The sequence below is a fragment of the Colias philodice genome, chromosome 16, assembly GCF_061535455.1.
Source record: "Colias philodice isolate Cphi_HAF_F1 chromosome 16, ilColPhil1 Martin Lab GWU primary, whole genome shotgun sequence".
In the NCBI taxonomy this organism is placed as follows: domain Eukaryota; kingdom Metazoa; phylum Arthropoda; class Insecta; order Lepidoptera; family Pieridae; genus Colias; species Colias philodice.
The window spans coordinates 4,728,105-4,755,487 of NC_143101.1; the positions used below are offsets into that span (position 1 = coordinate 4,728,105).

Below are 27,383 nucleotides of genomic sequence, written 5' to 3' on the forward strand. Positions count from 1 at the left end.
AGGAATTTGGACGCTTGTTTTTCTTAACTTGAATTTTTTTGTCCATTATTCAGGATTAGGCATTATATTTTCATCGATACCTAAGAAATTGATAAGTGTACAAAGTGTGAAACATCCTCAGAAATATATTTCAGTTTAAAGTGGGTTAAAGTCTGTACCTATAGTATAAATTAAGAGGTCGACTTCATATGAACATAAAGAAGCGCGTTATAAGCATATTAATATTCTTCACCACAAGTAGTGGAAGTAATTTGTACTTACTATTATAATAGGTACAATTCACTTCCACGGGAATCGAACCCAGGACAGAATAGAAATTGTCCTGGGTTCGATTCCCGTTGGAGAGTTCGAGACGAAGAAAAAAAATGTCTCGGTCTGGCAGGACACAGATGGCTGATCACTTACTTGTCTTTAAAGAAAATCGATCTGTGAAACAGATGTATAATGCATCTGCCCCTTACCCCACTAGGGGACATGCGACTTCACTTTATAGAAATTAGAAGTAAGGATAATATTTGTCTTAGGTAGCACCTGTGGGTAGCACATATAATATAATACTACAAATATGTAGTATCCATTCACACTTTGCCAGTTGCCTTGTGAAAATTCCACATAGTTGATTACAAATCTAAAATTACTCTAATACCTACTAACCGTCCCACATTGGCTTGGTTTGACTCGAAGACCGAAGAAATTAATATTATATAGTCCAACACGTAGCTTTCTAATAATGATAAAATAATATTATATTTCTATGTTGTTCCCACAGGTTGTTCCTCTATTCTTCCTCAAAATCCTTCATAGAATTTCTTTTTAATCTATACCAGTTGTACTGACATCTTTCAAAACATAAAATGTCAAGTGTCAAAAGCATCAGCATGTGTCATCCTGATGTCAAATTATTGTAAAATGTAAACATGATTGCCGATTGGTAATGTTTACATTTGTATAGGAATTAAATCCAGTAATATAGATACAAAATGGCTTTAAATCCCAAAAAGTTTTTAACGAAAGATCTCATTAATAAACCAGCACCCTTAGATGTATGGCTTCAAGGCACAATTGAACAAACTGTCGGAAATGATATTTTGATAATTTCAGACACTTTTGGAAGAGCAAAAATAGTTAAATGTGAATCAGCTGATGGTGTTATAAATAAGAACTCATTACGAAAAGGTTCGTTGATATCTTGATAAATTTTGTACAAGGACTTTATAGAAAAGCTTCCTAGAAAATATTGCTAAATTAAATAATGCGTAAAGTTTGATTTATTATAAATGCAAATAAATACGCTAGTTATCGGTTCTGCATAAATTGCTTGGTAATTGACTATCCTGTGACAACATTAAATCTACTGAGACTGGCCTCATAAAATTTAAACTTTGCTGTATAAATGGCAAGCAAACATGTTACACAAAATCCTCTACATAATATCTGACTTCAATAATGTTACAGGTGTCTATTGCTGTATAATTGGTGTAGCTGTAAAAACAAAAGGCTTGCCAGAAATCCAAGCCACAAAGTTTGTTGACCTCAGCGCTTACCCACAAATGAAAGCCTCCTGGGAGAATGAAGTGAAAGAAACCGAATTACTTATGCAGGGCAAAATAAAACCAATATTATAAAAACAATAAAAATTTATTCCTCCACCTTACAATATGTTGGAATGATTATAAATACATAACATGTAAAATAAAATTTCATTAACATACCCTTATTACATAGATTGACACTGGTGTGTATTAACCTTAATAATCCCATATTTCATAAATGCTTAACCTTTTTACAATTTCGAGCTAGACTTTAGCAGGGGACCAAGTTTTTGAGCGAGCATAAGGTTGCCGGAGATCTTTAATTTTCTTTTGAGGAATGCATTTTGTGGGCTCAGTTGGCCTGAAGCAATTTCGATTAGATCATCATCGCTGACTGTTATTGTGGTATCAGCTTTACCAGTCTTGGGCTCTCCTTCATATACTCCAATATCTGACTTAAGATTCATCGCTAAAAGAAAAAGAAATGTTAGTTTGAATGTTAAAATTAACACCTATGAAGACACATCATAGAATTTATTTGTATGTAACTTGATTCCGCACATGGTTTCAGTCACACTTCACAATATTTGGCAATTCTAAAAAAAATCCCAATATCTAGGAAATTTAAATTTACATGTTGCATGTGAGATGCCTTTGTAATTTTAAGTAACTCCATCAAAATCAATTCAAAGATTAAATCATCAGCAAACAGATTTCCACATTTCAATATTAGCACAAACATACAAAAAGTACAATAAGGGCCGATTTTTCAACGCTTGGATAAAACTTATCCGTCCAATAAAGTATTACACAATAATATTAAAATGTCACGTAAACTGTCAAATACGGACAATTAGAATACGTTTTTAAAATGGTAGTTTTATACATTATTTGACGAATAAGTTTTATCCAAGCATTGAAAAATCGGCCCTTAATAAAAAATGTTTCTTACTCCATGTTTTCACGAGCTTTCCATTCTTCGTGATCTTATACACGAATACCGCAGCAACGCTCTTAGCTTTATCGGGATTTGCTTTAACTTCTTCCTGCATTTTCATGAATATAGAGTCGCTCTTCAAGTCTGAAGGTGCGCTCTGAGCGGCCACTGAGTTTGATTGTACTACATTCTTCATGTCTATGTAGGCTCCTAGAAATGTAAAATACATGTTGTAATCACATATTATGTAATCTATACTAATATTATAAAGCTGAAGAGTTTGTTCGTTTGTTTGAACGCGCTAATCTCGGGAACTACTGGTCCGATTTGAAAAATTCTTTCGGTGTTAGATAGCCCATTCATTGAGGAAGGTTAAAGGCTATATATCATCACGCTACGACCAACAGGGGTGGAGCTACGGGGGTGAAACCTAGGGAATGCAATCCCGATCCCGCGGGATCCCGATCTCGCGAGATCTCGTGTAATTTTTCGGGATCAATCCCGACGCATGATATGTCGAGATCCCGTTCGAGATTGACGGGATTGGGCGGCAGTGGTCAGCGACGCAACACACAACCACTCGGGGCGCAAGCTTTTAAATTTTTCCTAATTCCCTTGAAATAAGCTTATTGTTTTGATTACCTTATTTACCTACGTTAATTTTCTTACAACCTGATTATTATTTAGTTGGTAAGATTAAAGAATAAAGGTTTTTATTTTCTTTCGAGTAATATGTTATTTTAGTTAACCTCACTAGGGGCCATCCATAAATTACGTCACACGTTAATAGGGGGGGAAGGGTATCATCTTTATATGACATAATGTGACAAGGGGCAGGGGGGATCACCGATCAAAAGCTTTGTGGCGTGACATAATAAAACGAAACGAAATTTGTACGTGAGCAAAAAACTTTGAACAGAAAATTTTTAATCTACCTACCTATATGTTTTTATTAATAATTTCGCACTCTCGCTATAAGATTATCTCTTACGCAACAACATTTAATTCCTAGAGTCATGTTGTAACTTGTAATGCAAGTGGGACACCAAAATTTACGATTTTTTAAATTTTCGATATTTAAGATTATTTAATGAGTAAAAATAAGTAAAAAATGAAAATAACTGTTTCCTTTTGATTATTTTTAGATACATGCATAAGTTTGAAAAATTTGTGTCACGTCACATTAGGGGGGACGGGGTACTAAAAATGTGACAACGTGTGACAAGGAGTGGGGGAGGGGTTGAAAAGTTCTAAAATTAATTCCTTTATAATTCCTTTATTTACAAACAAGATTATTACAATATGGTGTATTTCACAATATTAATTAATTTAATAATTTGATATTAATATAATTATGAGATTCATTGGTTCCCGCACTAGGCGAAGCCTGTCCTGCGGGACCAAAAAACGATTAACAATATAATATAATTTATAACGGAGCGGCATAGATTATGTGATTAATATTTAAATTCGTATTCAAGTATTACATAAGAATATTATTTTAATTCATTAAATTCATTTAAATTAAATTAAAAAAAAAAGAAAAGAATAGAAGAAAAACAAATATGTCAAATTAATTTAACAACAATCGCTACTCAAAAAGCCTGTCACATACTTATTGAACACAACAGCACTGGCCCATCAAGCGTCGCGTAACTAGTATAGTCCGGGATACATCGCCCACCCCCGCAAGCGACCACCATCAAGCCAATTCCCCGCGAGCAGCTCCACTTCGATGAGATGCCCAACAATTTCATGCACGAAACTCTCGACTGCGGCAGCTTACAGAGGCAACAAGGATAAAAATTCTTGACTTGACGGTTCTCAAATATTTATTACGCAATTTGTAGGACAATATGTCTGTTGAATTATATAAGTATTAAATAAGTGAAAATAAAAAAACCAGCTGGTTAGTAATCATTTATGATGACTTCGTTATCGATACACATTGGAAAGGGGGACTCTTTGATCAAACCATAGATTTTGTAGGACAAATATTTTTCCGAATAATTTAGATAATTATCTTGAGATTGAACAAAAAAAAAAAAACATTCAGTTAGTAATTAATATTTGAGAACCATCAAATCAAAATATCCCATCCTTGTTTCCTCTGGTAGCCACCACAATCGAGAGCCTCGCACATGAAACCACCGGGCATCTCATCAAAATAAAGCCACTCACGAAAAAATTAGCCTGATAGCAATCACTTGCAAAAATGGGCGATGTATCCCGGACTAGTAGGTATAGTTCAAAAAAGTTGAAGTCGTACAAATTGCTCAGTCTTATCATAGTCCCAGGAGAGCAGCAATTTCGTTAGCATGTCTTTAGTAATGTAACTACTTTTAGAAAGGTCCAAGTGTCTCTTGATTTTATTGTATAAAAGTGGCCACATATAATTCGGTGCACGTTTTGCAAAAGAAGTATTCAATCTAGGGAGTTGTAAGTTATTTCGCCTGTTATTTGAGTATGGTTGATTAGATGAAGCTGTTTTATATATCCTAAGGACTGAATGCAGAATGAAAAGGCGTCTAACACTTAGAACTTTAGATTCAGAATAGAGTGACGAGGTTGGGAAACGAAAGGGTTTTTTTAACATGACTTTAAGTACCGATCTCTGAGCTCTTTCGAGTCTTATTAGAGCAGAGGTAGGAGCAGAACCCCAGATCGAGACGCAGTAAGTTATAATAGGTTGGCATAATACTTTGTAAATCCTCATCAGAATATCCAGAGTAACTTTATTCCGGAGGTTCTTCATGATATATATTAGTTTCCTTGTACGTTCAGCAGTTACGTTTATATGCGGTCGAAAGGAGAGACGATCATCAATCAAGACACCCAAGTATCTTGTGTCCTGAGATCCATCGATAGAGACACAAGAACAAAGTCTCATGCCATCAACGGAGCTCATTGAACAAGTATGTATTAAAAGAGGGGTGTTATCTTTGGGCGCTGATCTAGCAGTTTTGTGAAACCTTAAAAATTTAGTTTTTTGAGTATTTAAAGTGAGGAGGTTGTTATGTAGCCATGTTGCTACTTGCGAGAGACCATGCTCAGCGGCCGATATACATTTCTTCCAAGTTGAGCCATGGAAGACCAGGGCCGTGTCATCTGCGTAACAAATCATATCAGCCTGATCAAGAGACAATGAAATTAGGTCATTGATGTATATGAGAAAAAGAGTCGGCCCAAGAATGCTCCCTTGCGGGACACCGAAAGAGACGTGTTCAGGCTTACTAAGAAAAGATTCAACTTTAAGTTGTTGAGTTCTGTTTGTAAGATAACTTTGAAACCAATCCAAAGCACAACCTCTTATTCCCATACATTCCAGTTTCCGAAGCAAAATTGGTATAGATACCGTGTCGAACGCCTTTTTGAGATCAAGGAAAACACCTGTGCAAGCTCTACCCTTGTCCAAGTGAGAGGACACTAAGTTTATCAGGTGGCTAACAGCATCTTCCGTTGACTTAGCTTTTCGGAAACCAAACTGTACATCCGCCAATAGTTTGTTAGACTCTAAGTATTTGATCAGTCTCTTACTAATACAACGTTCCAATATTTTTGAGAAAGTTGACAGCAACGATATGGGTCTATAGTTACATGGATCGCTACGACTACCTTCTTTATGGATGGGGGTAATTATAGCGGTCTTCCATGGTTCGGGGAAAACTCCCTTTGCGATACTCAAATTAATTATAGCTGTTAGAGGCTCGAGAATGTAAAGTGCAATTGATTTAATTAGTCTATTATTCATACCATCATATGCTGGACTGCTACTGTTACTTAGTGATTTAATGATACAATGGATTTCGTGACAATCAGTTGGTTCAATGAAGAAAGAGTTTACAGGAGTGCTTTTCAAGGTTACTTTAGAAGCTAGAGACATCTCCGTTTCATTGGTTTTATTTAACGTAGCGCTAGCCAATTTTTGGCCTATTGATGAAAAGTACTGGTTACAAGTGTTAAGCGAGTGGATCGGATTACGTTCAAGGTTAAGCAGTTCTTCAGAGACCTTTCTTTTCTTGTCGGAGCCAGTCACGGTTTTAATTGTTTTCCAAAATGTTCGAGGTTTATTTTCAGCTTCAAGAAGAATCTTCGAATCATAAGCATCCTTTAGCCGACGCAACAAGCTAATATAAAAGTTTCTGTATCTCGTGAAAACTAATCTTTTCTCTTCGTTATTGGGGTCTAGTCTAGAAAGAGAGTGGAGCTTATCCTTAGTTCTACTGCAGCGTATAAGTCCAGGTGTCATCCAGTTTTGCAGGTTATTTTTACGTCTACTAATGCAAATAGTTTTAGTGTGATTTTTTACAGAGTTAGTAATGGTAGTCATAAACATATTAGTTGCTTCTTTGACACAATCGGAATTTAAGACTTCACTCCAAGTTAATTCCTTAAGATCTTGAATGATGCCTTCGACGTCTATCTTTTGCCTGAGTCTTCTGTGTTTAGCAGAATTCTTGTGGGAGGTTAAGATCCCAAGAATTATGAGGTCATGATCAGTTACGTCAGATGAACAGACAAACGATTCTCCAGAGTACTCTGTTTGTACAAAGAAATGATCCAAACATGTTTTGTTATGAGTCGGCATATTGATTGCACTGAGGTAACCTAATTCAGTCAAACGAGAGATATACTCAGATGTTAAATCGGTGGTCCTGGAAGTATCTAATATATCGATATTTATGTCCCCTGTTAGTATTTTACAAGTAAAACCCTTTACGTCTTTTAAAACCTCGGAAATAGACTCAAGAAAAGGTTTAGGGTTAAGAGAGGGAGAACGATATATAGCGATAAGATGAGTATTCCTATCAGGGATTTCTATAGATAAACATTCAGATTCCTCTACAGATAGTTCGGTAACTGTTACCATCCAACTATCTCTGATATACACCACAACGCCGCCAGCCTTAGTTTTATGGTTTGTTGTGCAGTACGAGGTGTAACCATCTATTTGAGGGATGATAGATGCAAGTGGAAGCCAACATTCAGTAAATACAATTACATCAAAACTGATAGAGAATCTCTTTAAACTAACCTGGAAAGGGAGGAAATTTTTATTTAAACTTCTGATATTACTGCATAAAATTCGAACATTATATTTGTTGAGAATTTGAGAGGACTGTTCAGGAGCGATTATATTATGACATACTATGCTATGGGAATTGTCAATTTCACCAATTACCTCTAAGACGGCCATAGGTAAGTGTTAAGACTGGAGCAGCATCGGAAAAACCTAAGATCTGGTAAGGTATCAAAGCAGACTTTGAAAAGCAGTGCAATTGTAATCAATTTAAGCAGTATAAAAAAAAAGTATATAATAATAAACAAGCGAACTCTTAATAATAATAAGCCATTTTGAAGTATATACAACAATAATAGACATACATAACCCCATTAAATAGATAAGTAGCAAGGTACACAAATTAATACAAAAAATAGCTTTATGATAGTTGACTGGAGCAATTATACTACTAGTCACCAGAATGAAAAGGCATACGAAGCAAATCGCTGTTAGACTGGATTTTGATTGCAGGACACCCAGTACGCTTACGAATATAAATGGAGCCATTTCTAGTCCAGCAGTATTTAAAGTTTGCATCGGTAGCTGCTCTTCTGGTGTCTCGAAATAATTGCCTTTTTTCACGCGTGAGACGCTCGTTTACGTAGACTTTTCGCTCCGGTCCATGTCCTACAATGTCCTTACTATGCAACGTTCGACGTGATCTTCCAGCTTTTAGGAACAAATCGCGAACGATTTTGCGAGTGAAGCGGATTATTAATGGACGAGGCTGAGCCACATTACTGGAATCACAATTCGAGTCTTTAACGTGTTGGCGTGGACCTGCTCTAGTAACGTTGTCAAGATCGGTTTCCGTGATATTTAATCCTATTTTGTTGGCCGTCGTCATAGCTAAGTGAATGGGGTTTTCAGATGATTCCTCCTCTATGCCCATTACTTCCACTTTATTTATTAAGAATGCTTGTGAACGAAAATCAAGCTCTTGGCGTAAAGAAATAATTGTAGATTTAAGTTCAGCATTTTCACGTTGTCTTTCTTCAAGCTCTTGTATTTTTGTGGCATGAACAGCTTTTATTTCTTCCAGATTCCTTTCACAAAGAGCAAGAGAGGACACAAAGCTTGCCAAGTCGCTCTTAAAATTCAACACAATCTCACGAAGAAGGCGAATTTCTTCTGTTAGAACTTGCACGTCGGATGAGGAATTGGAAATTTCATTGGATGCCTGGGTAATCGGGCTGTTAAGATGTTCCACTTTTTTTCGTTTACGACTATTTTCTACAAGCGTGTTGGCCCGTGCCGGGGTAGTAGAATTATCTCCACCTTTCTTGCTAAGTGCCTGGCATTCTGGACAAATCCAATGAATAAAATTATCATCTCCGACAGGACAATTTCCAATGCAAGGGATGTGGAATATTTTCTTACAATTTTTGTTTGAGCATGTTAAGCGATTGTCATCGGTCACTGGAGTCATGCAAGCAGCACAGGTAGGATTTGGCGACATTTGTATGGATAAAATTTATTAATTAAAAATCCCCTTTTTTTTTTCTTGTAGCACAGTCAGTAAACTGCGTAGTGTGTAAGCGCAGGACCGGTTTAACGCGTGGACGGTGGAGCGGCCGGCGAACGGTGAGTCATGTATCGCACTTGTTTGTGCTGATTACGGTAAGTTTTAAATTTATTATATAACCGTTTTTTCTTTGCAAGCGTATATCTATTCGATTATTTCACGTATACACGAGTTAATACCACCACACGATAGCAATTTTCACTGACTTACTAATGATCTTAATATAAAAGTATAATAATTCACTATGATTTATTTTTATTTAATTTGAAGTTACGTACGGACCCAGGCACGTATTGTGCAGTAGCCGCTCAACGCGAAATTCGCGTGACGTAATTTATGGATGGCCCAACTATCACAAACAATCAGTTATTACCTTTTTCAGTCATCTGAATTCAATATTTTTTTTATATTAGACGGGATCCCGAAAATTCCGGGATCCCGAATTTGCAATCTCGAGTCGGGATTGCATTCCCTAGTGAAACCGCGCGGAGCAGCTAGTTGTATATAATATGTAAGCTAATTCGTATTTTGACAGTTCATTTTGTATTATTTTGTGCGAAAATAGAAACTGTAGAAAATACTAAATTTCTTATAACATTTTTTTTTACTGAAATAAAAGTAACAACATGTAAAAATTTAATTGCTTTTTGATTTAGTAGCAGTTTCATCCGGAATTAAACATGTATTGATATTCCAGATAAAAACATTTTTATATAAACTAATATTCCATAAAGTAAATAAATGTTTTCCATGATCATAAACTGAATGTTAAAAAAATAGAAATTATAAGCAAATACATTTTCAACTGAAAAAATAAAGCCATACCCGAAATAACAGTGTTGCCAGTCTCCTTCACTTTAGTCTGGAAGTGCACTCTCTTGCCCTCCAACCACATCTCGGTGACCAGCGTCTGTCCTGGCAACACTGGCTTGGCGAAACGCGCCTTAATAGCTTTCACATTTTTAGGGTCGTTGCCGGCGAATCTGAGGAACAATTATTTATTAAATTGAAAAAAATGTCAAACTCATTTTCTTGTAAACTTTTAAAAGAACATAATTCGACGCCCCCCGCGAATAATCCGGTAATCGTAAAAGTGTAAATGTTCAGGAAAAATAAAAAACCATTTTTCCTTAATAACTCCATTAAACAACAAGTATCAGAGACTTTTAATATCGCATATGGAAGCTAATTTTTTCAGCTATCTGGTTATTTCAACAAAATTTAAGTAGTCCCAAGGGCTTCGTTATAATTTAGCTGGATTCATTTTACTATACTAGTGTAGGTCAAGCTCTGGTCAGTAATGTCACTTACGATATTGTTCGTGTAAATTTATATTTTCGACGGCAACCGTAAAATCTTGTTGCGCTAATATTCGTGTTATTTGTTTTGTATACTAAACATTTGTAATAATCTATTATTTGGTTATTCGATTGTTTAACAGTAACGTACATTTTATTGTTATAACTATTACTGTTTATTCGAATAGTTTACTTAAGTATTATTTGATGATTATTATAGTATGTTTTATGAAATACAGGACATTTTATTAAATGAAACAACTTTGGATTGTTTCACAAAACACGATAGTTATTATTATCATAGAAAATAGACACTGCACTGAAAACACGACTATTACACATGATTACACAATCATGAAAATTATACTATGGTCCTATTACAGTTCATCAGAACCTCACAGAAGGCGAATCCGCCGTGACCAGTCAGTACTTGTGTGGTGTGGTGTGTGATGTCTTTTTCGCGACTACCTTGTATACAGCAGCAGCGCTTGGGAAAAAGGGCTTCGTGACTCCGGCCGTTCCTCCTACATCGTATCTCCTATCCCATTCGCTGATCGTATCCTGTCTCAAAATAAGCTTGACGAATGAAACAGGACACAGATCGTAATCCGGTTTCCGGAAAGGGCGGCTCCGACTCGACGGCCGCAATCTTGCTGCCGTTCCTATAGACCCTGAAGACGTGGCTGTTAACCACGTCGGCATAGGCATCTATCAAACCAAACCCCAGCTCTACCTGCTCTGCCGTATGTGGGTCCGTATCGCGGGTGCCATTCGTTTCATCTCCCTGTCCCTCAACACCGCCGGGTGCAACACACCCCTCTTGATCTCATAAAGCCTCGAAGCTTCGAGTATCCTGAGGTCAAGAGGGAGAATCCCAGCCAACAGCATCGCAGAGTTCAGAGACAGTCCGATATGCTCTGCAGATCTTCTGGGCAAAACCCCGTTGAACGGTGTTAAGCCTCTTTTGGACCCCCATCTTTTCCGCTTTGGGTGCCCACGCTGCTGATGCATACAATATAGTCGGTTATATAACTGCGATATATATAGTCTTAACTACTTGGGGGTTAAGCCCCCAACTTACTTTAGCTGCTCTTGCTAATAGCTTATAACGGGCGATTGCCTTTTTGCAAACGCTCCCGACATGGGCGTTGAATGTCAGGCCGCCATCAATATAGTAAGGCCCAGTATCTTAATACTTTCGAAATATTGGATGTCCACACTCCCCATTACAAGTCGTGGCCTGTCAAATTTTAATTTTCGTGTCGAGAGCAGGGCACATGTCTTGTGTGGCGCGAATTTTAGTTTATTTCTGACACCCCATTCGTCAATTTTCATCTATGTGCAGTTTGCCTTCGTCTCTACTTCTAAAGCAGTATCTCCATCAAACACTAGCACAATGTCGTCGGCAAAAGCCTGACAAAACACATCCATCTCCTCTAACATCCACAGCAGAGGATCCAGCAAGAGGTCCCACAGGAGCGGCCCACCTATGGAACCCTGCACGCACCCCTTGTTGGTCTCTCTACTCACTTCCACACCCGCATACCTAACTTTCACACCTCTTCCACTCAGGTATCTGCTGATCACCCGCCTAACGTTCCCCGGACACCCAACTTCGGCCAACCGCACCTTTATGGCTGGCCACCAGGCGCTGTCGAAGGCTCCCTCTATGTCTAGAGATACCACAACAGAAATCTTCTTCTCCTCCCTCTTATTTCTGATGTGGCTCACTAGTCTATAGAGGGCGTCGTCGGTGCTCCTCTGTGGCATGAAGCCATACTGATGGGGGCTTATTTTGGCCAGCAGGTCGAACCTGAGTCGGACGACCAGCATCTAATGAAGATGAAGATGAAGGTTTCGATGTGGTCTATTCTGATGCCTGCCTCGTTTATCTATCAAACTTTCATCTCTTTTAATTTTTTCTAAGGCTGTGTAAATCATTTGCTCAGTAATAGAAAGAGTGTTTAAAAAAATACCTTGCATACTTGCACTCCATAATGAAAGTAGCGGGAAATCGATTTCTTAATAAAACCCCGAATAAGTCTGTACTAGCACTTAATTAAATAATGTAGAAAACTTTTTACCTGAATAATATCGTAACAACGTTTACTGTCAAATCATATTGATATTATTTTTCGTAAAGATCTAAAACCATATTATTCGTTTCAAATACATTTTAATGTTATTTTATGGAATAAACGCGTAGTTTTTTATATCTTCGTAAATAAAGATAGAAAAATTCTGAAAAAAATTTACATGGTGTATTAACTTCTAGATGCCGAAAAACGCATAACATGAAGAACCCCGTAATAGGTCATTACCGGATTATTCGCGGGGGACGTCGAATTATGGACGTGTTTTGTCATTTTTATTTCAATAATACCACCGATATAAAAACAATCAAAATAATTATTATATTCAGAACTTATAATAGATAAGGTCAGATAAAATGTGCATTTTATATCGCCATTAAACTGTTGATAGGTAGTTATGACTCTTAATTCTCTCACTCTCTCATGCTCGCCTACGACAGTCAGGCAATTTTCAACTTTAAATAAAATAAATAAAAAACGGTAGATGTTTAATTAGACGTATAACATTTCCTAGTTTTATAGCCAATCAAAATCAAATGCATTAAAAATGAGTATTTCGAGTTCGAATCCCGCCTCATTTTAGAATTGTTTCTATTCTTCAAAAATTTAACATTTGAGTAAAGAGCCCCATTTTTTTTTGAATTCTTTCTATTCATCAAAAATTTAACATTTAGTAAATATTTACTCACTTGGCGAGCACGTGTCTAGCGGAGAAGCCGAGCGAAGCGAGTCCGTGCAAAATCGGACGCGGGTGACCGCTGGCTGTCGCTACGTTTGGATCGATGTGGAGTGGGTTCAAGTCGCCGGACAACCTGTGTTGAACAAATAATTTTAATACATATTACTGTAATATTCATTAAATTAGATCTAATATATATTATAAAGGCGAAAGTTTGTAAGGATGTATGGATGTATGGATGTTTGTTACTCTTTCACGTAAAAACTACTGAACCGATTACAATGAAATTTAGCACACATATAGAGGGTAACTTGGATTAACACATAGGATAGGTTTTATCCCGGAAATCCCACGGGAACGGGAACTATGCGGGTTTTCCTTTGCAAACGCGGGCGAAGCCGCGGGCGGAAATCTAGTATATCTATATATATAAAACTCAAAGGTAAAGGTAAAAACTAAAGGATATAGTGATCTATCAACGCACAGCCCAAACCACTGGACGTATCGGGCTGAAATTTGGCATGCAGGTAGATGTTAGGACGTAGGCAGCCGCTAAGAAAGGATTTCCCGAAATTCTTGCCGGAACTGGGAAAAACGGGGATGCACGTACAAAGTCGTAGGCGGAAGCTAGTATACAATAAGAAAACAATGAGTAAAATAGTTTTTTTTTTTAATCTGTGCCGTTTTTATACAGTTCACTTCAATCAATAATCCTCATACATCAAGCCATGGCATCTTACAATCTTATTTTTTTCGAAAAAAAGTAAAACTACAGATAGGCATAGCATAACTTTTTACTAATTGAAATAAAGAAATCAAAAAATGTTTATAAATTTTTTACGTGATTTCTGCACGAAATAATTCCTGCTCATAACATGTACACACTTATTAAAAACGCCAAGAAAACCGATGAAGCAAATATACAAATATTTTATCAAACATACCCAAGAAGCTTATATCTAATACACTGGAGATTGCACTATGAACATTAACTTGTAACAAAAAAATATGACGTTGAATGACGCCTGTATGTTTTTTTATCCCTTTCACACCAACTTGGCAAGTTAGGTGTGAAAGGTAATGTTTGATAACAAATATTGTTATCAAACATACCTATACAAAGCAGCCTGGTCTTCCGCGGTCTTCTGTTCCACTACAGCATCAGGGCTCCTCTTGGGCGCCGGGAGCACTCCGACCGCCTTGCCACTGTTCCTGGGCCCGTTGAACCCGCCCTGACCGACTACGAAGATATGCTGTTGTGTGCGTAACACTAGTTGTTTGTCTTGGTATACCTCGCCTGGTGAAGGAAATTATGGAAAAAATTAAATGATGAAATATTTTTGAAGTGAAAACTTCTTTAGCGGCGTTGAGCACTTTTTTTGTAATGGGTATAATCTTAAACTCGCGTCAGGACACGTGACCTGATCGAAAAAGCGTAAGACGGATACCATTCCAAAATATCAAACATGCTCAACGTTAATAATCAAGTTTTCACTTCTGCCGGCACTCCCGGAGTGCAACCCGTCTTTTTTTAACAATAGTTTTTAATCTGTGGTTCTGTCAATTAAATTCTATGCAGTACTTATATCATTAGAATGCAGTTAAAAAGTTATTTGAACGCACAAATGTCAGGTTCGACATAAACATATTATGATTCTATAATATAGGAGTGTATGATTAATGAAACATTATTTGTAACTAGCTATACAAGGATATCTGTAGATTTATTCTTCTTTTTAATATTATACGAATCATCTATATAGATTACACCACTCAGTTACAATCTTAGCAATCAAAATTAACAGATTTAACAGGAAAATATATATTAGCTACACAGCAGGTACGATAAACGTTTTAATTTACGTTCCCATTTCCTTATACACAATTATTATGTATATTGTTATTTTTGATTGATTTTTTCATACACACAGTACATATATATATATATACAGTGGTGGTCGTTTAATTAGAAACACGTAACACGATGAAGTAGTCATCAAATTCATTTAACATTTATGTATTAACGTATTAGAGATTAAATATTATTTCATATGTAATAGAACACCCGTTTATCTAGTTTTATAAGAAATTGCTTAATTTTAATCAAACGTTAGCTTAAATTAATAAAATTAAACAACTTTAAGTGAAGTCTGATTTCCGAGTATTTTCAGTCTGGACAACAAATTAGAAACAGCATGGTTCAAGTGCTCCAAAGTCAAAACCTGTTGAAATGCCACCAATATTTTTTTCTTCTACACATATTTGCACCATTTTTTAAACATTCTATCTAAAAGTTTCTGAAAATTAATTTGCTTTGCAGTAAAAATGGGTAAAAGTAAGATTTGTGACCCATCAACAAGAAAAATAATTTTAAGCTTACATTTTGACAAAAGCTAGAGTTACAGGAAAATTGAAAATCATTTAGAGTGTTCGATAAAAATATATTCAATGCTATAGTTTATTTAAAAGAGCATGGTACTTCCGATCAAGTGCCTAGAAAAGCTCGACCATGAAAAACCACTGCACGCGAGGATAGGCAAATGATTCTTTTGGCAAAGATGGATCCATTTAAAAGTTCAAATTCTATTATTAAATTAGGTTTTTTCCGAAGATGAACCTCGCAATGTGTCGATGAGATCGATTCGCAGGCAATAAGTCGAGGCAAAATTTATTGGGAGAGACGCCAGAAAAGTACAGCTTCTTACTAGGCAGTACAGGGAACAACGATTTTCATTTACTAAGAAATATTACTAGTGGACAGTCCGCCAGTGAAAATGTTTTATTTTGGGATGAAACTAAAATTAATTTAATCAATTCTGATGGCAAAGGATACGCGCGTCGTTCAGTTAACCAGGCCTTAGATAATAAATAAACAGTTCAGCATGGCGGAGGAAACATTATAGTATGGGCATGTATGGGGTTGTTTTTAGACTGTTATAATCTTTATAGACAACAACGGCTTTACAACGTCGTGGCTTATATTGTATGAGATTTTAAGACGTTTGCAAAAACATATTTTCTAATAGAATTGGAACCATTAAATGGATCCATCTTTGCGAAAAGAATTATTTGCCTATGCTCGCAAGCAGTGGTTTTTCATGGTCGAGCTTTTTTAGGGACTTAATCAGAAGTACCATGCTCTTTTAAATAAACGGTATCATTGAATATCTTTTTATCGAACACTCTAAATGATTTGCAATTTTCCTGTAACTCCAGTTTTTGTCAAAATGTAAATTTAAAATTATTTTTCTTGTTGATGGGTCACAAATCTTACTTTTACCCATTTGTACTGCAAAGCAAATTAATTTTCAGAAACTTTTAGATGGAATGTTTAAAAAACGGTGCAAATATTTGTAGAAGAAAAAAATATTGGCGGCATTTCAACAGGTTTTGACTTTGGAACACTCGAACCGTGCTGTTTCTAATTTGTTGTCCAGACTGAAAATACTCGGAAATCAGACTTCACTTAAAGTTGTTTAATTTTATTAATGTAAGCTAACTTTTGATTAAAATTAAGCAATGTCTTGTAAAACTAGATAAACGGGTGATCTATTACATATGAAATAATGCTTAATCTCTAAAACGTTAATACACAAAAGTAAATAAATTTGATGACTACTTCATCCTGTTACGTGTTTCTAATTAAACGTCCACCACTGTATATATATATATATATATATATGTCACGGCTAAAGGTAGGTGAGAACATAAACTTAAGATTAGCCGGCTAAACTTAGGTTTATTTTCGACGAGGTGTTAATGTTAGTTTGTTCTATCTTTAGCCGGCTAAACTTAAGTGTAACCGCAGGCCCGTGGCTAAAAATGTCGGGGTGGGTAGATTTGGTTAGCGCCGGGCCGGTGGAGGGCTTGAGGGGCCCGCACAGTGCCAGAAAACACTCGCCCTGTTCCTTACATGTATTATAGTAACCAAATCTACCCACCCCGACTCAGGGCAGAAAGCTGGTGGCTAGGTTAGGTTAGGTTAGAACTCTTAAGACCCGCACGAGCCGAGCGAGCGCAGCGAGCGTGCTGCGGCAGCAGCCGGCGAAGTGCCAGAAAACACTCGCCCTGTTCCTTACATGTATTATAGTAACCAAATCTACCCACCCCGACATTTTTAGCCACGGGCCTGCGGTTACACTTAAGTTTAGCCGGCTAAAGATAGAACAAACTAACATTAACACCTCGTCGAAAATAAACCTAAGTTTAGCCGACTAATCTTAAGTTTATGTTCTCACCTACCTTTAGCCGTAACATATGTCTATATATATATATATATATATATATATATATATATATATATATATATATATGCTTCTTCAAAATTTTGAAAACATTAAATACATTTTTATGACAAACTTTATAAATAAACATAGAATGCTGGACTTGTAGAAATAAAGTAATAATAAATCATTCTCAATAGAACAGTTATAAAACTTAAAGCGATGTTAATGATACTAAATCTTATTATTGTATTGCATTTGCACACATATACATGCCAATTTAGTCATTATAAAATACAAGAAAAAAAAATCTGTAAGTACATCACTTTCTTCCAATCATTCTGCATAAAACCATATAATGAAGGGACCAAAAGCTATACTTACTGTTAACAATAGCAACAGCACTGGAGCCCTTGTCCAATAAGTCGACTACATAGTTTCTGGTTGTGTATTGTCCCTCAGTACCCGGGAATTCGTCCAGGAACTCCACGTACTGCTCTCCGTGCAAAATCTGTATAAAAATACAATGAAAATAATCATTTTCATCTATTAAACTACTTTATTTATTTTATTTTATTAAGGCTCATTAGCAGCAGTACATCGATTGTTTTACATAAAAAGTACACAAAAAATATAGGACATGATGTACAACTAATAAAAAATGAGCACTGCATGCACTACAAAAATTAATTACATTAAAAAAAATAATAATAATATACACATTAAATACATTTATTTTTATTTTTGAATAAAATATATGATAGTAAAAAATTGTCCGAAGCAAAACTCTGCCTTCTTTTGTATTAGGCAGAGTTCGATACATGTTATGATCGATACAATGTACTTAGAACATTACTGTCACGAAATAAGATGTTAATTTCAATGAACATGCTTTATACAATGTTGCCCGAAAATTGTTTGACGACGTTTTAATGGGTGTTTGGGAGTAATGTAAGTAACAGGTAAACGTTAATATCAGTTTAGCAACCTAGTACTAAATACTTACATTAGTAAAATCGGCGTATTTGCCAGGAGGCATTGCCTTGCTTACTACAGGCGATTCCATGCACATGCCCATTAAGATGAAGAAAGTCGGTAAAGCTGTGAAATCTTCATGGCTTTCGTATAAGAACTTCAAGTCTGATGGGTTCACCACGGATGCACCAACTAAAAAACATTAATTACGTATATTCGTAGTACAAGAAAATTATTCTGTTATTCAGTTATAAAAAGTTTATTGGGGTCATGGACTGAGCTATTTTATATAAAACTGATTTTATAGGCACTTAACGATTTAGTATATAGATACTAGATAATATAATGTGTCAATTACACAACTGTGAAAAGTCAAACATAATACAATTTTTTATTTTTTACATAATATCAAGTAACAATATATTTAAAAACGAATAAAATATTATATGTAGAACAATTTTACGAGCTACAACATCAAACAATGTTCATTTTTTACATTTAAAAGTTTTTACGTATTAAGTTGTATAATGCTATTACTTAATTTTACTTTCATTTATAATTTAATTTTTATTAAATATTTCTATTTTTAGTTCTTTAAAAGATGCAATCAATTACCAACTAATAGATAACTAAATGTTATTTAATTATGATGTTATTCGTTTTATCGGTCAATTAAGGAAAGCTGGCATGTTCACAGTACTCACACTTATGCAATTTCACTTACAGTATGTTCAAAAATAAATGCGACTCTAGTTTCATTTTAGACTTGAATTGTAAAATGTTGCGTTGTAGATAAATATATGCAAATATAATTATGAAAGCTCTCATAATTTACCTGTAAAATTATAATTTAAAAGTAAATAAATTGATGAACTTAATTATTTTATATTTATTCTAATAATAATCAATTGGATAAAAGTATTAATAATCATTCAATTATCAAATAATAATTAAATTTCAGGTCATAAAAACAATACAAATAACACGTGTACGCGATACTATGAACTAGGAACTATGCGGGTTTTCCTTTGCAAACGCGGGCGAAGCCGCGGGCGAAGCCGCGGGCGTAGCTCTAGTAGTCTATAATTCTTCCATTTACTTTATCACAAAATTCTTCATAGATTTTTAGATATTCGTACTACACCAATTACATCACCCTGTATTTATAAACAATTGCAAAATAAAAGCTACACATAGGCCGGGAGATACTGACACAAAATTTCGGGTCATTTGTAACAGAATGGCGGTTCTACAGGGGTCTTATTACGCAATGACAAAAAGAAAAATGATGGTCAGAACGCTGGTACCGGCGGACTAGTCGCGTGGGCGTTAGTCGAACTCGTCGGATAAATAGCGAAAGTCAAACGATTTGTAACACAAAAAATTTAGAATTTACCGATATCCCATAAAAAAGATGTAGGCGGTAGTGTCATGCCATACTTTTCCGGTGTAACTACGAATAAAATCTTACGATAAGAAAAAAATGTTATACACATTCGCCACATCCCACAGGTATGGCATTATCACACTTCTATTTATAATAATTCAGGAGTTGTTGAAAAAAAAATGTAGGGTGGTACAAATCGTTTGGCGAGAAAAAAAAATTCAAAAATTTGCAGATTTTCCGCGGTATGGCGACTATTTGGAATCGTCCGAAAAGTATGGCATGGCGATTTTAGTAAATGGCTGCACGACGATGGTTACCTGTGCAAAAGTTAGCCCGGTACAAATGGTTGAATTGTTTTTTTAAATCAACGCATTCACGTCGGTAAGGCGGACGGACTGTAAGTCACATGGTAAAAGTATGGCATGACACTACCGCCTACATCTTTTTTAAGGGCTATCGGTAAATTCTAAAATTTTTGTGTTACAAATCGTTGGACTTTCGCTATTTATCCCACGAGTGTGACTAACGCCCACGCGACTAGTCCACCGGTACCAGCGTTCTGACCATCATTTTTCTTTTTGTCATTGCGTACTAAGACCCCTCTAGACCGCCATCCTGTTACAAATGACCCGAAATTTTGTGTCAGTATCTCCCGGCCTAACATGTGCAATGTGTAAATGTGTTGACGTCCCAGCTCTTCTTAATATAGGTATACCTCCTAAAGCGTAGCAGACGAGGTCCTTCGAGTTGTAACTATAAGTCGACCAGTGTGAGGGATTCTCGCTGTCTAACTTGCTTCGTTCCTCGAAGTCCTAAAACATAAAACATAATATGACTTAGGATTAAAATATAATAAGTTCGAAAGTATGTTTGTTTGGTTTTGCTTTGCAATGGGTATACAGGGTTACTTGTAAAACACCAGCAACCTCGCACGACAAGATAGCTAACTAACATCATAAGTAACAACATTTGTTCTACGACTATTGGCATAACGCAATAAATTATTTTTAAATGATTCTTTAAGCTTTTATTGTACTCTCGTAACACTATGTTCTATTCATTATCGAAAGGACGACGCGACACCCCCTACCCCCTCTCGTTCGCTTCTTGTTTACGTAATTTTTGGAATGCGCGTACAGTTTTGTCAATATTCAAACGAAAAAATAAATGAATATTTATTTTTGTATGAAAACTAAATCTCACAAATTATCAAAAGTCGTAGAACAAATGTTGTTACTTATGATGTTAGCTATCTTGTTCTGCGAGGTTGCCGGTGTTTTACAAGTAACCCTGTATAAGTGCATTCATTTAACTCTAATTTTGGGTAATATTGTCATTAACACACATACAAATTTGAGTAGAACCTACGGCACTCATTATTACGAAAGAAAAACAGTCGACTTGAGAACCTTCTCTTTTTTGAAGTCAGTTGAATTTTTTTTTTATGTCGAGGTTGAATACGAAGGAAGTGCCATAAACTAAAGTACGGAATACAAGGTGGAAATTCAGAGACTGGTTATTCATATAAAGTAATACATCATTACATAAATTATGGTAACTACCTCAAGCAATTATATCCTCAAAACAAACATCCTTACACACATATTATCCTGTTTATAGTGACGACAGTAAATAGGATATTGGAAAATTATTTACTACCATTTATTTATTTCCTCATGCCGCCATCATTAGAAACAACATGATTACTATTGTATATTTAACGTTTCAAATTGTAGATCTGGCCAGGTAAAAAAGGGTTAAAAAATGTAATGTTTTACTTAAAAAACTACTATCGAGAAAAAACCATATACAACATACACTTTTAACGTTTAAAAATTTAAATATTATGTCATATAAATTTTGTTCTACTATGTGTTTTTCACCGATCAATTTTTATCACCTACCAGTCTGACACATTATTTTTTAAAGCCATAACTTTTTTGTGCATAAGACCAAGGTTATATAATTCTAGAAAATTAAAAATGCCACATAAATTATAATAATAATTAATAATTAATTTACCTGTAAGTTCTGCACCAAATCCATAGTGACTTCTGTGATTTTGTCGATCCTCTTTGCGCTGCTCATGTTCACGACGTCCGTCCATTTGTCTTTTACAGACTCTATTGTTACTGGGTCTGATGGTTTGTTTCTGTTATTAAACAAATAATAATTAAAACAAGCAAAATTACTAATTTTTTTTTCTGAATCACAGAAGAACATAGACAAGAAATAGTCTTTATTGTTAAATAATTAATGTTTTGCTTTTCTATGTTAATCAATTGCTTTTTTTGGTCATTGTAGTGACTCATGGCGGTAGAATATAAAATTAATTAACGATATTAATAATAGTGATCCTAATGTAAAATAAGTAAGCCTCCTTTTTAACCGACTTCACAAAAAGGAGGAGGTTATCAATTCGGCCGGTATATTTATTTATTGGGAAAAATTCGTTAAAATTAGAAAAAAAAAATGTTGTATGGTTTTATGAAACCACGGTAAAAGTGAAACTGTTCGAACGGTTCCGAACACTGCTTTGTGTAGCGCATGTCGCGTGTCGGTCGGCTGCCGAGTAGGTATACCTACTCGGCAGCCGCGATACACGCGACATGCGCTACACAGACCAAAAAGTTTGAGACGATGTAATAAAAGTTTCACTTTAAAAAATGTAAAAATGTACGAATCCCAAGCATTTATTACATAACCACCATAATAAAACTAATATTTGGCTAACAATGTAAAATAAGCTTACCTCAATGGCGTGCCTTTTGACCTGACCAAGTGAGCCTTGTGCGCGAAACCGAGCGTCGAGTCTATTATGATGCCGCTGTCTTCGAATGAATCGTGTACCATGTATGCCTATAATATAATTTACAGTTACATTTACAAAATAGTTGGCCAAGTAGTCAATTGATCGAATATTTGCTTGATCACTTTTACCAGACGTTTTGTAATAGATAATGTGACCAAGTTTCGGCCATGAGGAGATTCAAAGGTTTAAAAATGAAAAGTAGGAAAGTTTATGAAAATTTTACATCTCTCAAATTGATAATTGATTGTTCGAAGATCTTCAATTGCTACGAAAATTTTTATCTATACCTTTAAGTTTAACGATAATTTTTATCTCTACGTAGATAGTAGGTAGTAGGTACTGTACCAACAAAACAATAAACCACTCTCATAAAAATTATCTAAAAAAAATTGCACTCCGGGAGTGCCGGCAGAAGTGAAAACTTGATTATTAACGTTCAGCATGTTTGATATTTTGGAATGGAATCCGTCTTACGCATGGAATATAAGGGCTAAAAAAAACCGTCTTATGCTTTTTCGATCAGGCCACGTGTCCTGACGCGAGTTTAAGATTTTATACCCAACGCCGCTAAAGAAGTTTTCACTTCAAAAATCGAAAACTTACCACAACCGGGGCAATAAGTTCCGGCTTCATAGCCTGGAACATGTCCGGGGGCAGAATGTCCTCCGTGAGCCGGGACGCGGCGGTCGGTACAATCGTGTTCACTTTTATATTGTACTTAGCACCTTCGATCGCGAGTGTACTCGCTAAACCGACCAGACCCATTTTTGCGGCACTAGACAATAAGTAAAATCGTTGTTTTATGACTTATGTATTTCTGAACATATTTTTGTTGGTGTGTGTATATTTTTGTGGTGTAAAAAACGAAATAAAGATAATAAATACATTTGAGTACTGAGCAAGGTTTGTTTCTTGTCCTATTAATAATGCGCGCTAAATCCATATAAAGTGCAAAAATCGAAAACAAGCTGACAAAAGGAATTAGATGATTTTTAACTTGAACAGATGTATGAACCGGATAATTGAGAGAAATTAAAGTAGCTTATAACAGAACTACTTATGCTATCGGATCAACAGTCTATTATCTGTTAAAAATCCTATTAAAATACTATTGAAAAATTGATATTTAATAACATGATAAAATACCTGTAATTAGATTGTCCAAAGTTGCCCATCAGACCCGCATTACTCGACGTCATCACGACGCGCCCAAACTTCTGTTTCTTGAACGTCTCCCATGCTGCCTGCGTTGTTTTGAACGCACCCTTTAAGTGAACTGCATTGACGAGGTCCCAATCCTATATACAAAAGAGTTTTATTTTAGGAAGAGATTCCCAACATTTTCTTTTTTTTAAAGGCGGTTTCTAGAGCTAATTATCCCATGCGGCGCATAGCGCATGCATGCGTTCTGTATATTTCACATGGTTTATTTTCTTCTCGTATGCCCCTATTTATTGCTAAAATGAGATTTACTACGTATATCCACGATAAATCTATACACAAACTTAAAGTGAGCACCCACGAATTAACAATGACACCACAGAGATCATTAATTTGTTAGAAATGTTGATTCAAAGGAGTTGGGATACCAAAGGGAATTTTAAACACCTGGATAAATATCCCAAACGTGTTAGGGCATGATTAAGTTCTTCCACTTACATTTAAAACGCGAAAAACACTAGGTTTAATGTTTCTAATTGTAACTGATGGAAGAGTCGAAAATAAAAGGTACATTTTAATTTGAGTCGATGTGTGCTTGGTAGATATGTAAAGTATGGAATGGCACTAAAGGCGCTGTTGATAATGTTTAAAATAAATTGATTCGTATGAGGTTGTAGATATAAGATAATGAGGGCAAAGAATTTTGTGTTTGTTGAACCTTAAAAAAATTGTAAATAATGACCAAATATAAACCAATAGTCAATATAGGTATTCTAGTTTTATACAACTTTATGTAATTTGCTTTTTCTAATTGTATACGAAAAATATTATTGTCGTACATATAACTAGTACCTACATTTCATGTGCTGAAAAGTATTATTTTACAGTAGAATACTAATTTACCTACCGTTCGAGTTCTTGAGATAATATGAAAAAGATTACAATTTTCTAACTGTTATGTTAAAAGATTTGTACGTAATTTTATACCATTCAAACGCTTTATAAATAAGATTTTTTTAAAGTAGAAAAAATTAGAATCCCGCGACGACGCGGGCGGATTCGATTTTGTTTTTTTTTTTAATTTCTCAAGGTTAAAAAATATAAAGCCGAATGCTTAATATTTATTTTAAAGTACTACTTTCAGGAATTGAGTATTTGAATGAAAATTTTTTTTGTGATAAATGGAAAGATTATATATTAGTTTTATAACAAAACTGTTTTTATTTTTATTTTTTTGCAATAATTCAAAAGTTATTTCAAAATAAAAATTAGTCTTTGAATCCAGTACCGAAGACACGCCGACAACTCCCGAAGCGTCACCCGAACGCGTGTGACGTCATAATGTTAGTTTTCACTCATTGCAGTTGATAGAAAAATAAATATAGTTTGAAAAACTAAACAGGATAATAAGATAAATTCATGAAATTATTGTATTGTTACCGGGCTTTTATAAGTATACAAAATTTAAATTAAATCCGTCGGTTTATAGTGGGTCTAAATCGAATCGAAAGGAGAATTGGTTACTTACAAACATGTGTTTTAAGCTGATCCTGGCGATCCTTATCAGGATAAAAGGATAAATTTATGATATTATTGTATTGTCATCGGACCACAGTATTACCATTATTTCCTACAGTAAGGAATCGCCTTTGATGTCGCGCGATGCCGCCGCCAGCGTAGGTAATGACGCTGCCACACGAAAATACGCTAGGGTTGCAACAAATGGGAAATAAAACAATTGTGATTATTAATATTATGATGAAATCTTTATTCATATGTACATTCAAAATAATTGCGATTATTAAATCTGATGTAATTATTTGTTCATAAATATATAATTACAGATATTGCACTGCAAAATATTATTTACGTGGACACTTTATTTTTGGATGTTCTTAATTGTATATTATAACATTTAACTAAGTAATGCATTCGCATTGGGATGTACAATCTGATTAGAAAATAATGAGGACAACATATATACATAGCTTTGATTTTAATTCAACAGATACAATTAATACAATCTTTCTGAAATATTGTTTCCTTCTGGGATTTCAATGTAGATTTACATCCGTAAACCGAACAGTTTGTGCGCGCCATAATAGAATATGTAAGTACCTATGTATAATAAAAATATTACACAAAAAATACGACTGCGTCATCCTTTCGCGCTAGGTAAAGCAAACTAAGCGTGTTTGCTTTACGCGGCCCGCGTCGCCCGACCCCCGCCAGTTCCCCTCTGTTTCTCTGCACAAGTACATTCGTCGCACTACTGTAGGAAATAATGGTAATACTGTGATCGGACCTTGATAAGTGTTCAAAATTTGAACAAAATCTGTCGGTTTTAAGTGGGTCAAAATCGGGTCGAAAATTCGAAAGGAGTCGGTTACATACAAACATACAGGTGAAGCTAATAAAAGCGTGTTAATAATAAATACAGTGTTTTGATCTATTTAATTTTGTTGACATTATTAAATTACATATTAATTATATTAATTTTAATTATATTATTTAAATTTATATTAAAAATGGCGAACCTCAAAAGTTATCGTTTTGTACCATTATGTACGAATACTACAAAGGCAACTCCTGACAAAAATCGGTGATCATAAATATATCAACATCAAGAATATTATTTTCGTAACTAACTACATAACTAATTCGGAACCAACAAACAAATCGTATCTTAGCAATAAATCAATATTATTGTAATAGCCGTAAACGCTATGTACTGCAGTTAATAGCTACATATAACATTATGACGTCACAACTATATGGTGACCAGTCATGGCGCGTTTGTACTCACGTGATTCTAATTTAAATTTCATCAATTTTTAATTGCTTATAATTAACGGAAAAAAATGTTTTTGAAGTTATTTGCATTAAATATCAATATTATTAATAATAAAGTTTCAAAATACATAAAAAAAATCAATATTTTTTTTTTATTCAAATACTCAATTAGGTAAAAAATCAAATAATAAGTAATCAAATACACTAAAGGCCTTACTAATAAAATGTTACCCATTTGCTATGCAATGGATTAGTTATTGCAATAACCTGTCTTGTTTTTATGATTGACGTTTCATGTGAGCAAGAGCAGGACACAGCTATGGTAGAAAATTATCTATTGTTTAACTTTTTATTAGTAAGGCCGTAAGGAATTATCCTCGATGCTGTTATTTTAATTTTTTGCGGAAAATTGTTTATCATAAATGACATAATATGATTACAGAGCGTTTTATCTACATTCGTATCTATTTATTATGCAGTATTTGTACTGATTATAGAATTATAATTTTAACACACGCTACTATCAAAATAAAGAATGTAGATACTGGTGAAACCTCTCCATACTTCGATATGTACCTAATATGTATACTTAGACGTACCTATACTTCTTTTATCTTTATACTTTACGTAAGTTTCTTGATTTCTCAATATCATATACCTAGATATTGAATAATATATTCATAGTAATTAATTTGAGTATACTACATTAACATTTTAAATATAAAACATGTGTGGAGTAGATGTTAAAATAAAATTTTACACCAGGTTTTTCAACGGTTAATCATAGTATAGTATTCAAAGCCCTAAATAACACTAAAACCGGTTGAAGTGCGAACTGTGTATTGACCTTTGAGTTTTAATGATAAAGATAAAAACTTGCAAGTGGAACAATCATTCATAATATTT

General features: G+C 34.9%; 2 protein-coding genes across 2 annotated transcripts in view; one reads left to right on the plus strand and one right to left on the minus strand.

The window, feature by feature from the left end:
• The first annotated feature begins 899 nt into the window (after positions 1 to 899).
• LOC149481613 (uncharacterized) lies at positions 900 to 1,626 on the plus strand. The gene is made up of 2 exons (XM_089705351.1): positions 900 to 1,176; positions 1,456 to 1,626. Exons 1-2 carry the CDS (start codon positions 981 to 983, stop codon positions 1,623 to 1,625), a joined length of 366 nt encoding a protein of 121 aa, XP_089561477.1. The 5' UTR covers positions 900 to 980; the 3' UTR covers position 1,626.
• The window catches only part of Mfe2 (peroxisomal Multifunctional enzyme type 2), a 28,463-nt gene continuing 2,699 nt past the window's right edge, over positions 1,620 to 27,383 (minus strand). The window contains exons 4-15 of the mRNA XM_089705340.1: positions 23,670 to 23,821; positions 23,127 to 23,298; positions 22,464 to 22,570; positions 21,734 to 21,863; positions 20,427 to 20,523; positions 18,356 to 18,516; positions 17,734 to 17,860; positions 14,240 to 14,423; positions 13,137 to 13,259; positions 9,882 to 10,039; positions 2,485 to 2,679; positions 1,620 to 2,001 (exon numbers count right to left, since the gene is read on the minus strand). Coding sequence (XP_089561466.1) covers positions 1,784 to 2,001; positions 2,485 to 2,679; positions 9,882 to 10,039; positions 13,137 to 13,259; positions 14,240 to 14,423; positions 17,734 to 17,860; positions 18,356 to 18,516; positions 20,427 to 20,523; positions 21,734 to 21,863; positions 22,464 to 22,570; positions 23,127 to 23,298; positions 23,670 to 23,821 — 1,824 coding nt within the window. The 3' untranslated portion in view covers positions 1,620 to 1,783. The remainder of the gene's footprint in view (positions 2,002 to 2,484; positions 2,680 to 9,881; positions 10,040 to 13,136; positions 13,260 to 14,239; positions 14,424 to 17,733; positions 17,861 to 18,355; positions 18,517 to 20,426; positions 20,524 to 21,733; positions 21,864 to 22,463; positions 22,571 to 23,126; positions 23,299 to 23,669; positions 23,822 to 27,383) is intronic.

What these genes read in the sequence shown, in the direction of transcription:
- LOC149481613 (XM_089705351.1), top strand. Translation starts at nt 981, where the DNA reads ATGGCTTTAAATCCCAAAAAGTTTTTAACGAAAGATCTCATTAATAAA. An exon ending in TAAGAACTCATTACGAAAAG is followed by an intron (nt 1,177 to 1,455) that starts GTTCGTTGATAT and finishes ATAATGTTACAG; the next exon opens with GTGTCTATTGCTGTATAATT.